The following is a 14698-nucleotide window of genomic DNA, read 5'->3' as shown; positions in this document are numbered from 1 at the left end:
ACTGTGCTATCGCTCCAGCCCCTCAGAGTGCTTCTTGAGTGCAGAGTGAGGAGTGCTCCCTGAGTACAGAGTCAGGAGTGCTCCCTGAGGGCAGAGTTGGGAGTGCTCCCTGAGGGCAGAGTCAGAGTGCTTCCTGAGTGCAGAGTGAGGAGTGCTCCCTGAGGGCAGAGCCAGGAGGGCTCCCTGGAGGCAGACCCAGGGGTGTGGCCTGAGCGCCACAGGCGTGGCCCCAAACCCAAGCCAGCCACAACCACCGGGAGCCCCAGCAGCATGCAAGCGAGAGGCACGGTGCTGCCCTCCGCCATCGAGTCCCTTCTCAGTGTCCCCCAGGCTCTCACCAGCCCCGGGAAGAGTCTCCACCAGCGCCCACGCGGGACCTGCCACTGCCGGCTGCGCTGGTGGCGGGAACACGGCACCCTGGCACCCGGAGCCCGGCTGACGCCGCGCAGCTCGGCTCTGGGGAGGCAGGGGCTGGGTCTGCTCGCCCAGGCATGCGCAGACTCTGGCCCTGCACACGGGGGCTGGAGCAGCCGCCTGTGCAGGCATGTTCCCGGGTGTGCGTATACGTGTCCACATGTGCGCTTGAGAGCACGTACATGCACACATGTGCACAAGTTGCCCAATGTGTACGTATGTGCACCTGTCTGTGTGCTGTGTGCATATGAGTATATCTGTATATGTGTGAGTATATATGTGTACGATGCACGTGTATATCTGTCCTCACCTTATGTGTACATATGCACGTGTGTATGCATACTTTTATTTGTACATGTGTGTATACATGTGTGTCCTGTGTACACATATAGGCATGTAGATTTATAAGTTTGCATGCATGGGCTAACCATGTGCATACCTTTGCACATACATGCACAGGTGTCATGTACACACAATACACATGCACATATGTATATGTATGCATAATCACACAATCACATAATCATGCATGTATACATGTACACACATGTATATATAGATGCATATATGTGTATTTGTGTGCATGTATATGTAATGTGTACATGTATGTGTACCCATGTGTATATACCCATGTGTGTGTGCCATGTACTCATGACCACACACATGTACATGTGAATATGTGCATGTATGCACAGATGTGTGTTCTTGTGTACATGAGCAACCATGTATGTGTACACAGGTATGTGTTTATGAGCACATATGTATGTGTAAACATGTGTCTATGTCCCAGTGTGTGTGCATATGCGTCTGTATGCAGACATTCACATTCCAAGGCGTGGAATTAACAGTAGGCGCGAGTGCCCCAAACACTGTCCCACCTGTCCTGTCCACACCCCACCTGTCCACCCTCGACCTATTGAACACTCTCCTTCCCTCCCCCCGGAAGAGACCAGATCACTCTCTGGGGATTGCAGGAGTGCCCGGGTGACTGAAGGCGCAGGACGCACCCTGAATGTCTGGGGCCAGTGGCGCAGGAGGAAGGATCCGGGCACTCAGGACCGGGCAGCGTCCCCAGAGGAGGCCCTGGGCCCCAGGCCTGGCCCCAGGGCTCTGGCCTGGCCGCCTGCTTTGCACTTTCCCAGACACAGCTGGCAGTGCCCGGTCGCCTCGCTGGCAGCCGGCTGTTCCCGGCACGTGGGAGCAGACAATAGGATGGAGCCGGTCAGCGTCCACAGCGGCCATGCCAGGGCTGGAGGGGGATTCTACCCTCTGGGACCTGCATTCCCTGAAGGACACGTGTCAGGGAGCGGAAGCCACGTCCCCACGATGCCTGGCTGTGTCCCTGGGCAGAGGGTGGTCCCCGGGGAACACCCGGGTCTGCCAGTAAAAGTCACCTTGAAACCTGGACACACACGCAACTAACTGCCTTGCAGACAGCGGGGCAAGGGGGTGGGATGTCCAGGACGGGCAGGGGGCGGGACGGCCAGTGCCGGCGGCCAGCCCAGGGGGCGGGGCAGGGTCTGGGGAGAGTTGAGAGGAGCCCCCACCTGCCGCTCAAGTCGCGGGTCACCTGGATCCCTCCGGACAGGGCGTGGGCAGCGGCTCGCGGCCTCCCAGCACACCCCGCACGCACGCAGCTGGGCGACGCACACCGGGTCCTCTCGGGGGGCACCTGTGCCCTCTCCAGGCTGCTCTCTGCAAGCCCAAGCGGCGCGCGCGCTGCGGACGCTCCCCGCGCCCGGCCGCACCCGCGCCCGCGCCCCCCGCCCGCTGCCGGCGCTCCCCGCGCCCCCGGTCCCTCGCGATCCCCGCGTCCCCAGGTCCTCCGGGTTTCCCGCGACCCCAGGTCCCCTGCGCTCCCCGTCCTCCCCCCGTTCCCCTTGGCCCCCGCGATCCCCGTGTCCCCAGGTTCCCCGGGTCCCCCGCGATCCCCGCGTCCCTACGTCCTCCGGGTCCCCCAGGCTCCCCGCGCCCCGCGCCCCCCCCCCCCGCCTCCCGGGCTCGGGTCCAGGCGGGGGGTGGCGACTGCGGCGCGGGGCTCCTCCAACCCCGCAGCCGGCGGCCCGCGGGGCCCTCGGTCCCCTTCCCGGACTCCACCCCGCGCGCCCGCCCCGCCGCGCCCCGGCCCGCCGCGCTCCTACCGCGAGCTCCGGGCTGCGCTGGCGGCGGCCGGGCTGCAGGAAATGCCAGAGGACGAGCCCGCCGCGGCGCGGGAGGGGCGGGGGCGGGGCGGGGCCGCGGGCAGAGGACCAGCCCGCCGCGGCGCGGGAGGGGCGGGGCCTGGGGCAGGGGCGGGGCCACGGGCGGAGGACGAGCCCGTAGCCGGGCGGGAGGGGCGGGGCCTGGGGTAGGGGGCGGAGTCGCGGCCGCGGCCGCGGGCAGAGGACAAGCCCGTCGCGGTGCGGGCGGCGGAGGGCGGGGCCGGGGAGGAGCCTGTGGGGAGTGGGAACGGGGCGGGGCCTCGGGGAGGGCGTGGTCTGGGCGGGGCCAGCCGTAAGGCCAGAGGAGGACTCGCGCCCACAAATCCCTGCTGCACTCCCCCGCCCTGGAGCGGACCCTGGGTTCCCTGGCCTGCCAGGCCGCCAATCCCTTCACGGCCCCGCTCAGGCACATGCCGGGGCCCCATGTCATGGAGGGGCCAGGGGCCAGGCCCGAGCACAAACAGGCATCAGGCTGGGTGCACAGTGGCCAAGGGCTTGGCCTCCGTGGGCTCCTCACTTAGGGGTGCTGGACGCGGCGTCACGGCTGTGTGTGCAGAGTGGGTGTCCTGGCTCTCTCTGAGCCAGAGTCCCCATTGCTCCTCAGCGGGCTGGCTTGGGGCCACACGGAGCCGTGCTCAGGGCTCACGCCTGGCAGTTCTCGGGGGACCATACGGGGTGCTGGGGATCAAACTGGGGTCAGACATGTGCAAGAGCCTCGACCCCAGCACTATGCAGGAGCCACCGTCTCGAACGCTACCATGGAAGCCGCCGGAACACGCAGAAACCCACCCGTTGTTCAAATCCTACAGATGTGCTGCAGAAGCCCCCTTCGGCCCACTAGCTGCTGCTTACGCCTCCCACTCCCGCTTCCTTCCCGCCGGCCCCCTCTGCTCTCCTGGCCCCCCTTTGGATGCTCCTCCCTCACGACCCTTGCATAGCAAAGACTCTAATTCCACCGAACAGCCCCAATTCCACAGATGTGGGCTGAGGCCCCAGGAGCTGTGAGCCCCAGATGGCCCCGAACTCATAGCTGTGTCCCCCGGCCTGGGGGTACCTCCGCATCTGTGCCCCGGCTGCCACCTGCAGCCAGTGACGCGGGGAGACCCCAACAGTGCCCAGCCATCTGCCCTGCACCCCGGCCTCGCAGCCACCCTCACACCGGCCACACAGAGCCACGAGCCCGTCGTGCCCATTAGCGGCCCTGGGCGTGTGTGACCAGCTCCGTGCCCCACCCCTCGGCGGGGCCTGGCCCTGCGCCCCTCACCTTTTGGGGTGCCTGGATGCAGAAGTGCTCAGACAGGAGGCTCAGGGCCATCGCGGGTCTCGGCACTGGGGGACTGCGCCCCACGTGTTGGGACTCCAGAGAAGCCGCACACAGCGCGGCGGTGGCCAGAGCCTGGCACCCGCCGGTTGCCGGGGCTGGTCCTCAGGGGACAGGCTGGCAAACAAACCCGTCCCCGGGCGCTGTCTCCAGGGCTGGCCGGGAAGTTTCCAGTCATTCAGAGGCACCACGACGGTCCCCAAGGGCTCCCGGGGCCAGCCGTGCGCGCGCGCACACACACACACACACGCACACACACACACACTCTCTCTCTCTCTCTCTCTCTCTCTCTCTCTGCCCCTGACTTGACGGGGCCTGTGGCCGAGGCCTCTGCATGGCCAGTTGGGACAGTGGGCCGAAGGCGGCGCTGCCCAGATGGTGCCGGACTCTGGTCGCGTCCCCCTGATGACGCCGCCCCCGTGGACGCCAGGGCTGGGGTAAGCCCAGAGCAAAGCTGCCCCCCCTGTATGTGTGCCCGCCTCCCCACTGCACCCCTCCCATCTCACGGGCTAGGTCGGGGTGCCGCGGGGGCAGCCGGGGGACAGGAGGAACTAGGACGAGGCTGCAAGGCCAGCGCCCTCCGCTCTGCTCTCTCCGGCCCCTTCACTCCCTTTTATCAAAATCTTGCTTTTGGGCCACACCAGCCTGTGCTCAGGGCTGACTCTTGGTTGTGCTCGGGGGGCTGTAGGGGTGCGGGGATTGAACTTGCGCCCCTGCTGTCCCCTCTGGCCTGCCTGCCTGCCTTTCCTTCTGATCCCTGCCGGGTGTGGGGGGGCCTTTCCCTGCCGGCCTGAGCCTCACGGCAGGCCTGGCCACCCCGAGGATGGCAGACGGCTGGTGCGGGACTCTGGCCTCTCTGCTCGGTGACCACTGTCCCCTGGCGACCACCCGAGGCCCCCAAGGCGCAGAGTTCTGGCAAAGCCACGAGGGCGGGGAGGGCGCTGGATGCTGCGCAGAGAGGGTCCACACTCGCTCTGGAGTGTGGAGGACAGCGACTCTCAGAGTGCTCCCGAGCCCTCGGGGCGCAGGGCTACAGCTGTCTAAGACCCCGGTTTGGCATCCCAGCCCTAGGGCGACGGTGCCAATCTCCTACCAGCTGCAGTGAGAGTTTCGGGCGCCATACGGGGCCCCGCTGGCTTCTGCTGAGGCAGATGAACAGGTTCCTCGACACGTCAAAGGGCCCCACGCTCACCAGGAAACGCTGCTCTCCCCTGGGAAGTCCTGGTGCTGCCTGGAGGTCACTGAGCCAAAGCCAAACCCCACCCCCGGCTAAAAGAAAGAGAAAGGATCCTAAGATGAAAAGCTGGAAGGAAACCCACTGATGCAGAAAATGCTAGAAGGTGATCATCATCACCACCATCACTGTCACTGTCATCACCATCACCACAATAATCACCATCACCATCAGCACCATCATCACCACCATCACCATCACAATCATCACCATCATCACCATAACCATCACCACCATCATCACCACCATCACCATCACCACCATCATCACCATCACCACCATCACCATGACCATCACGATCATCACCATCATCACCATCACCATCACCACCATCACCATCATCATCACCACCATCACCGTCATCACCATCACCACCATCACCATCACCATCATCACCATCATCACCGTCATCACCATCACCACCATCACCACCATCATCACCATCACCACCATCACCACCATCACCATGACCATCACAATCATCACCATCATCACCATCACCACCATCATCACCATCACTGCCACCACCATCATCACCACCATCACTGTCATCACCATCACCACCATCACATCAGTATCATCACCACCATCACCATCACCACCATCACCATCATCACCATCAGTACCATCATCACCACCATCACCACCATCACCACCAACATCACCACCATCACCATCACCACCATCAGCACCATCATCACCGCCATCACCACCATTATCACCACCACCATCACCATCACCACCATCACCATCACCACCATCACAATCAGTATCATCACCACCATCACCATCATCATCATCACCATCACCATCACCATCACCATCACCACTGCCATCCTCATCACTGTTTCCTCTTTCTTGAGCACATACTATGTGCCGGGCAGGGCTGAGGCATGGCTCACTGCACTGTCATTTGCTTTCTTCAAGTAGGGATTATTATTAGTTTGCAGATGGGAGGGTTGTGCTTCTGTGCCCATCGGGTCTGGGCGCCTTTCTACATTCATCGGTGCCTCTGTGCCCCTCTTCAGGGCCCCTCACGACACTCCACGCCTTGTCCTTCTCCTGCCTGCTGTGGTGATCTCTTTTCTCTTGGGGGGAGACACCTGGCAGGGCTGGGGGTTGCTCCCCACAGTGCTCAAGGAGCCACGTGTTGCTCGGAATCAGCCCTGGGCCTTGGGCTTGCCACGGGACCGTTGCCCCTTTATACCCGGGGCTCCGCGGGCGCTCCGGGCAGGGCTGCGTCTGTCCCGCCGTGCTCCGGGCATGAGGGCACGTCTGGCTACCTTGGGATTTGTGGAGGCGTTTTTCTATTTGACAAAACTGGGCTGCGGAGAGAGAGGGCACCGAGCACCAGGCACCTGCTGGCGTGAGGCTGCGGCCGAGGCACCAGCGGGTCCCCAGGGCCACGTCCAGTCCCCCAGCACCACCCGGCACGGCCCCCGGGCACCGCGGGGTGTGCCCGGCCCTCCCACAGAAAACCCCAAACCAGAGCGAACAAAGTCTCTTTCACTTCGGGGGCTGAGGAGAGGCAGGGCGGGCGGGGCGGGGTCCTCGCCCTCGGGCACCTCGCAGGGTCCCCTGCGCCCTACAGGAGTGACCCCTGGGCACATAGCCCATAAGCAAAACAAAACAACATTCCTAGGGCCAGAGCGACAGCCCAGCAGGGAGGGCGTTTGCCTTGCACGCGGCCGACCTGGGTTCCATTCCTGACATCCCATATGGCCCCCCCCCCCCGGGCACTGCCAGGACTAATTCCTGAGCACAGAGCCAGGAGTAACCCCTGAGCATCGCCAGGCAGGCATGACCCAAAAAGCCAAAATATATATATATATATAGTTTTTTAAAAAATGTGTTTATCGGGGCTGGAGTGATAGCACAGCGGGTAGGGCGTTTGCCTTGCACGCGGCCGACCCGGGTTCGAATCCCAGCATCCCATATGGTCCCCTGAGCACCGCCAGGGGTGATTCCTGAGTGCATGAGCCAGGAGTAACCCCTGTGCATCGCCGGGTGTGACCCAAAAAGCAAAAAAAAAAAAAAAAAATGTGTTTATCGCAGCTTACTTAAAATGGAACCTTTTTTCTTTTGCGTCACCAGGGCCTGAGCCAGGTCCTCAAACACGGGCAGCGCGGGGACGGGCTGGGCGCCTTCCTGCCGCAGCCTTTGAAGCCCCTGTGGAGACAGGACAGGCGCCTGGGGACGAGGGGGCCCGGCGGGGACTCGGCTGCTCAGGGGCGCCCGGCAGGAGGAATGAGCCCGGCTTCCTCCCCCGACACGGTGGCTCTCCTGCCAAGGCTCGGGACCCCCAGGCCCCACGCCCACGGGGAAGAGACATTTCACACGGCGCGACGAGGAAGGCCTCAGCCAGGGCCCGCAGGCCCCGGGAAGTTCCCGAGGCCGGGAGAGGGCCTGGGCAGACAGCCACCGGGCTTGGAAGAAGCCGCTACCACCCCACTGTGACTGCGAAAGGGGCCGGGCGGGTGTGGATACCAGGGTAGGGAGCAGGGTCAGAACTGCAGGGGGCCTGAGAGAGCACGGGGATAGGAGTGAGCCCTGAGCACAGAGCCGGGAGTCAGCCCCGAGCACAGAGCTGGGAGTGAGCCCCGAGCACAGAGCCGGGAGTTAGCCCTGAGCACAGAGCCGGGAATCAGCTCTGAGCACAGAGCCAGGAGTCAGCCCCGAGCATAGCCAGGTGTGGTCCTAAAACCCAAAATAAACAAAACAGAAAAACAAGCCCCAAGCCGGGGCCTGCTGGGTCTCCGGCCACTCTGCCCCGCGCCCTTCCTTCTCTCCCCCGCTGACAGGCCGTGCAGGGCTTCCGGAGGCCACTCAGCCTCCACCACACCTGCCTCCCCATTTCCTCTTTCCTCCACTGACCACCACTTTTGCTTTGGTTTGCTTTGTTTGCCACACCCAGCAGTGTTCAGGGCTGACTCCCGGCTCTGTGCTCAGGCTGACTCCCGGCTCTGTGCTCAGGGCTGACTCCCGGCTCTGTGCTCAGGCTGACTCCCGGCTCTGTGCTCAGGGCTGACTCCCGGCTCTGTGCTCAGGGCTGACTCCCGGCTCTGTGCTCAGGCTGACTCCCAGCTCTGTGCTCAGGGCTGACTCCCGGCTCTGTGCTCAGGCTGACTCCCGGCTCTGTGCTCGGGCTGATTCCCAGCTCTGTGCTCTGGCTGACTCCCGGCTCTGTGCTCAGGCTGACTCCCGGCTCTGTGCTCAGGCTGACTCCCGGCTCTGTGCTCTGGGCTGGCTCCTGGGGGCCGCAGGGGCCGTGTGCGGTGCTGGTTGGGCGCCTGCAAGGCCAGCTCCTCCCTGTCTCCGCCTCCCAGGAGCTGCAGACCAACGAGGTGTGGGTGTGTCCCCCACGGCTACTCCCGTGTCCCCGGCCTGGCACGGTGCCCCACTCCCCCCTCCCCGGGCAGGGCCTGGCCACCTCCCGGTGGCCACCGCAGCTGCTGCAGTGCCGCAGCTCCCAGGGACGATCTGTAGAAACACAAATACCCACGTGGGCTCCCGGGGGGACGGGCGAGAGCGGCGCCCCAGCTGGCAGTGGCGTCACTGCAGTGACAGGCGTGACGAGGGGGCGGGCTCGGGGCCCAGACGGGACCCAGCGTGGGAAGGGGCCACCCGCACCCTCTAATGCAGCAAGACAAGCCTCCCGGCCCCGCTCCGGGCGCTCGCGCACGGCCCACAGCCCTCTGGCGAGCAGGGGCCTCCGGCGGGTGCACGAGACCCTCCCGGAGCCAGCAGGCGCCACGCGGGGTGACACATCTGCGGGTGCAGGAGCCACGCGGGGTGACACATCTGTGGGCGCAGGAGCCACGCGGGTGACACATCTGTGGGCGCAGGAGCCACGCGGGGTGACACATTTGCAGACAGGGGGTCTGGGGGCTGGGGCGGGGCCGGGAAGTTTCTCCTCACGCACAGTAGCCACGCCGGGAGCTCACTCCACGAGGCTGTCCCCGCGGCAGGAGGGCCAGAGCCCGGGACCCCACTGCCCGCACCCTCGCTGCCCCGGCGAGCCGGCCCCTCACAGGCCACCCAGCTGAATCCCAGGGAATGTGATGTGCACGCACAGCAGTACACACGCCCCTGCACCCCTGTACACACACACCAGTACACACGCCCCTGCGCACATACAGCAGTACACATGCCTCTGCACACACACACACACACACCAGTACATACACGTCTGTGCACATATAGCAGTACACACGCCTCTGCACACACACACCAGTACACACGCCCCTGCACACATACAACAGTACACATGCCTCTGCACACAACACACACACCAGTACACACACCCCTGTGCACATAGAGCAGTACACACACTCCTGCACCCCTGCATACACCCCCGTATACAGGCCCCTACACCCCTGCATACACACATCCATATACATGCCCGTGCACACACTCACACACACCAGTACACACGACCCTGCACACACACACCAGTGCACATGCCCCTGCACACATACCAGTATACATATCTCTGCATACATATACATACTTAGTATACACCAGGCACACACCACTCTGTATGCACACAGACACACTGTATCTGCACTGCATATACAGCCCTTCTGCACACACACACACACACACACCGCTCCTATACAGACACCACTCCTGTACGCACACATACCCTGCTCCTATACACACACACACACATACACACCCTGTTCTTGTACACACACACACCACTCCTATATTCACACATACCCTGCTCCTGTACATGTACACACACACACATGCACACACATCCCGCTCCTGTATGCACACATACCCTGCTCCTGTACACGCACACACACACATACGTACACACCCCGCTCCTGTACGCACGCAGGCGCCCTCACGCAGATGCGCATGGTCCTCCCTGGCTGGGTGAGACCTGGGGGTCTCTGAGGTGGGGCCCTGCGGGAGGGAGGCGACCTCTCAGCGCATGCTCGGGGTGGCGGGGTGTGTGTGCCCCTGGCCAGCCCAGGCCTTGAACCGGTCACTGAGAGATTCTGGGGCGGAACAGGCGCCTCCTGGTGCCAGACGGGCGCTGGCCTCTCTGACCTCTGACCTGGGTTGAACTGCACGGCGGGCACCAGGGTCCCCAGCGGACAAGAGGCAGGGGTGGACATGTCCCCCGGGGGTGGGGTGAGGGAGAGGGGGCCGGCAGTCCGTCCCGAGCCTGTGTCCGTCCAGACCCAGGAACCCTGGCGCCTGGGCCCGCAGCCCCCCGCTCCCCCCCTCGGGCTCTGTCATGCTCCCCCCCCCACTGCAGCCCGAGACAGAGCCGGCTCGGGTGCGGGGACCCCCGGGAGGAACCGGCGGGCTCTGTCCTCACCCCTCGGCAGGGTGGGCCTGGACAGACCCCCGAGACCAGGCCGACGCCAAACTCTACCCCCCACTGCCCCTCCTCTCTGCCAGACAGGGCATGGGTGACGCCCTCTGCTCAGCCCACACCCAGTGCCCGCTGCCCGCCGGGCCCCCGGCTCCCCCAGGGCCTACTGGCCACTGCCCACTGCCCGCCGCGCCGACTGTCGAATTCCTGCGGAGAACCAAAGCCCCCAGGACCGAGTGGGAACGAGCGGGCCGTCCCTCCGGAGTGGACGGGGCAGGGCGGCCCTCGCGTGCCGGGGTCCCCACACCCCTAGGAGCCCACTCAGGGGCTGTGGCCCCTCCTGGGCTTCCCTCAGTGCCCCCAGCCCGGCCCTAAGGTGGACACCCCGAGACACTCTCCCCTGCCGGAGAGAGCAGGCCCCAGGCGTGCCGTTGACCAGCGCTGGGCGTGGTCTCCACCCACCCTGCTCACAGAAACCCCAAATAAAGCCGGGGAGACAGGGGGGAGGGGGCTGCCTCATGCCCAGCTCGCGCCTGTCTGCTCCCGGGCGACGCACAGGGTCCCCCGAGCCCTGACGGGACCCCTGACCCCAGCCCAGCTGTGGCCCCTCCCTGCAGGGGCGCAGACGCCAGCGTCTCTACAGTGGCCCGGGGCAATGCCGCTGTGGGCCTGGACAGCAGGACTTCCGCGCGGCCACCCCTGCTCCGGGCCCCGATGGTCACTCTGGGCCCCGCTCGCCTGCCTGCAGCCGAGGCAGGAGCAAACGGAGCCCCGCAGCGCCCCCTGCTGGGAACGGAGGGACTGGCTGGCGCTGGGCAGGTGGACACACCAGCTGCCTGCCTGGGCCGCGGCTTCACAAGCGTCCTTCAGGCCCATCCTTAGTGGCCAGAGGTCTGCGGAGGGCCAGAGGCGGGGGTGGCCGAGGGCAGTGCCAGGGGAGGGGAGTGGTGTGGGACCGTGGGGACCTCCCTGGCGGGGGTCAGAGAGGGCAGGGCCACCGGACGGTGACCTCGGGAGTCAGACGGCTGGTGCCCAGGTGGCTGCAGTGCGGGCTCAGACCCCGAGGGTCCCTCCCTGGGGCTGGTCTCCCATGTCACAGCACCGGATCCTCGCCCAACGCCCTGCCTGCCACTGTCCGCGCCCAGTGTCCCCCGTCCTGCCCACCCGGTGTCCCTGCCCACTGTCCCCTCCTGGTGTCCCTCCATCCTGCCCAGTGTTCCCGACCCTCCCGCCCGCTGTCCCCGTCCCTCCCGCCCGCTGTCCCCGTCCTTCCCGCCCGCTGTCCCCATACTTGAGACCCTGCCGTGGCTCCTCAGCGTGGGACCGTAAGGGACGTGTCGCGGCCACACCCACGGGGACCCGGGCTGGGGGGCTGTGCAGGGCTGGGGTGGCCAGCCCCCCCCACAGCTGTGTGGGAGTGAAGGGGCGGGGCCTCGCGGGGTCCCAGACGAGCAGGTCCACCAGAGCCCAGGGATGTTGCCCTGCGGCTGAGACGAGGTGGGCACAGCAGTGGGGGACATGCTGCCCCCCACCCCGGGGAGCTGTCCACAGACTGTCCACAGTCCGGCCGGGACCAGCGCGAACGTGGGGGAGGGGCCGGGGCAGGGTCCCCCCTGGCCAGGCGGGACAGCGGCCTGGGGCGGGCCGCGGCTGGGGGGGTTGTCCAGGAGGGGCTTTCGGCTCCCGCCCCCGTGGCGCAGTGGGAGGGCACTGCCTTGCAGGCGACCAACCTGGGTTGGATCCCTGCACCCACAGGGTCCCGGGGCCCACCAGGAGGGGCCCCTGAGCGCAGAGCCAAGACTCAGCCCTGGGGCCACCGGGTGTGGCCCCGAACAAACAACAAGTGACCAGAATCGCGGCATCTCAGGTGCCCAGGGCACGCCCGCGAGTCACAGTGGGCGGGGCAGGGGAGGGACAGGAGGCGGGGGAGGGGCAGGCGGGGACCTGTGACCGGGTGTCCTGGGGGCCGCTGACCCTCACAGACCATCCTGAGATGTCCAGTCGCCGGGAGAGGGAGGCTGAGACCGGGATCCCACGCCACGGGCCGGGCAGCGAGGCACAGGGGCAGAGGCCGCGAGGCCACTCGTGTCCCTGCCCGCCCCTGTCCCTGCCCGCCGTGTCCCCTGTCTGCCCGTGTCCCTGCCCGTACGTGTCCCTGCCCGCCAGGGTCCAGGTCAAATGGGGTGGTCAGTTTCAGGCCTCCCCCGGCCCTGTGCTGACCGCTGTGAGGCTGCTGGTCCCCCGCGCGGAGCCGGACCTTGCGATTCATGTGCGGGTCTCGGCTCAGGACTGGAGAGTGGGGTGTGCGCAGAGCAGCGCGGGTTGCACCCCCAGACCCGGAGCTGGAGGGGGTGACCCCACCCCATGCTGACCCCCACGGGAGACCCGGACACAGGCCGGGGGACCCCCGAGCCCCAGCTCGGCCCCTCTCTGGCCCCCTGCCCGGCGGCTCCACCGTGATGGGCAGAAACCGGGAACGTCCTTCTCAGGGGCGCTGGGAGCTGGGGTCAAAGGGCAAGGGTGCGTGTGGCTCCAGGCCCCAGGCCCCCAGCGCTGGGCTCCGGGCCGCGGGGTGGGGCCCGGGCAGGGGGAGTGGCCGGGGCGGGTGCTCGGCGCGGCACGGTGGGGGTCTGCGGGGGCTCCGGGGAACTTGGCCAAAGTGGCGGAGAGCCGCGACCCCGCAGACCCCCACCTCCCGCTGCACGGGCGGAGCCGCCGCCCCGCGTGACCCCGCGCGACCCCGCGCGACCCTGCGCCCGCGCCCCGCCGACCACCGCCTGCCCGGCCACCGCTCCCGGTCACCGCGCCCGGCCACCCCCGGCCACCCCCGGCCACGGCGCCCGCCCCCGGCGCCCCCCGGCCCCCGCCCCGGCCCGCCCCGGCGCTCACCGTGCAGCAGGGCATGGGCGCGGCTCCCGGCCTGTCCGCTGCGGCCCGGGCGGCGACACTGACACTGCGGCGGGGCCGGGCGCGGTGACGGTCCCCGCCGTTACCTAACGCGCCCGCGCTGCCCTCGCCGGGACACGCGCCCCCTCCCGGCCGACCTGCGGCGGCGGCCGCCCCGCCCCCAGCCCGCCCGGCGGCCCTCCCCCTCCCCCTGCCCGCATCCTTTCCCCTCCCCGCCCCCTCCCTGCCCCCTGCCCGCATCCTTTCCCCCCACTCCCCGCCCCTCCCCGCCCCGGCCCCTCCCCGCCCTCCCCGCCCCCTCCCCGCTCCTCCCCGCCCCGGCCCCTCCCCTCCCCGCCCCCGGCCCCCCTGAGTGTAGGGGTGAGTGTAAGTGTGCATGTGTGTTTCAGTGTGGATATGTGTGTCTCAGTGTGTTTGATAAGTGTGTTTAACTGTGTGTATGTGTGAGTGTGTATGTGTGTCTGAGTGTATATGTGTGTGTTTCAGTGTGTACTTGTGTGTTTGATGAATGTGTGTCTAAGTGTGTATGAGTGTGTGTGTTTGAGCGTATGTGCGTGTGTATGTGTGTGTGTGTCTGAGTGTGTTTGAGTATATGTGTGAGTGTGTATGTGTGAGTGTGAGTGTGTTTGAGTATATGTGTGAGTGTGTGCATGAGTGTGTGTCCCTGAGTGTGTTTGATGAGTGTGTGTCTAAGTGTGTATGTGTGTGTTTGATGTATGTGTGTTAATGTGTATGAGTGTGTGTTTGATGAGTGTGTCTAAGTGTGTGAGTATGAGTGTGTTTGAGAGTGTGTGTGAGTGTATGTGTGTATGTGTGAGTGTGTGCGGGTGTGAGTGTGTGTGTGAGTATGAGTGTGTGAGTGTGTGTGTGAGTGTGCGTGTGAGTGTGTGTGAGTGTGTGTGAGGGCTTGTGTATGTGTGAGTGTGTGAGTGTATGTGAGTTTGTGTGAGTGTGTGTGAGTGTATGTGTGTGTGTGAGGGCTTGTGTGTGAGTGTATGTGTGAGTGTGAGTGTGTGTGAGTGTATGTGTGTGTGAGTGTGCGTGTGTGAGTGTGTGTGTGAGTGTGTGTGTGTGTGTGTGTGCGCATGGATGTGTGGGGAGCTCCTCCTGGACGCGGCCGTGAGGGCAGGTGTGAGGGCAGGGCAGCGGCAGCAGCGCCCCCTCTTGCAAGCCCCCCGCCCTGCAGTGACAGGCAGGGCCTAGGCTGGCCTCTCCCAGGCCGCGTCCTCGGCTGGCGCATCCCCGCAGTACCCGGGAGGTGGGCACGGCCTGTCCCCATCTGCCCCGCT

The 14698-nt window shown here is 65.5% G+C and overlaps 1 protein-coding gene across 2 annotated transcripts in view; it reads right to left on the bottom strand.

Annotated features, from left to right (window-relative positions):
* OSBPL5 (oxysterol binding protein like 5) overlaps positions 1-13578 on the bottom strand; it is a 36694-nt gene extending 23116 nt beyond the window's left edge. Inside the window, exon 1 of one of the 2 annotated variants that reach the window (XM_055143449.1) lies at positions 13392-13578. In XM_055143449.1, coding sequence (XP_054999424.1) covers positions 13392-13406 — 15 coding nt within the window. In that variant the 5' untranslated portion in view covers positions 13407-13578. Of the gene's footprint in view, positions 1-2555; positions 2638-13391 lie in introns of those variants that run through there. The other variant, XM_055143450.1, reaches the window with a different exon arrangement.
* Between the last annotated feature and the right edge of the window lie 1120 nt (positions 13579-14698).

Source organism: Sorex araneus, chromosome 6 (assembly GCF_027595985.1).
Source record: "Sorex araneus isolate mSorAra2 chromosome 6, mSorAra2.pri, whole genome shotgun sequence".
Taxonomy (NCBI): Eukaryota; Metazoa; Chordata; class Mammalia; order Eulipotyphla; family Soricidae; genus Sorex; species Sorex araneus.
Note: the sequence above shows the minus strand (reverse complement) of the source record. Positions and strands in the feature narration are given on the sequence as shown.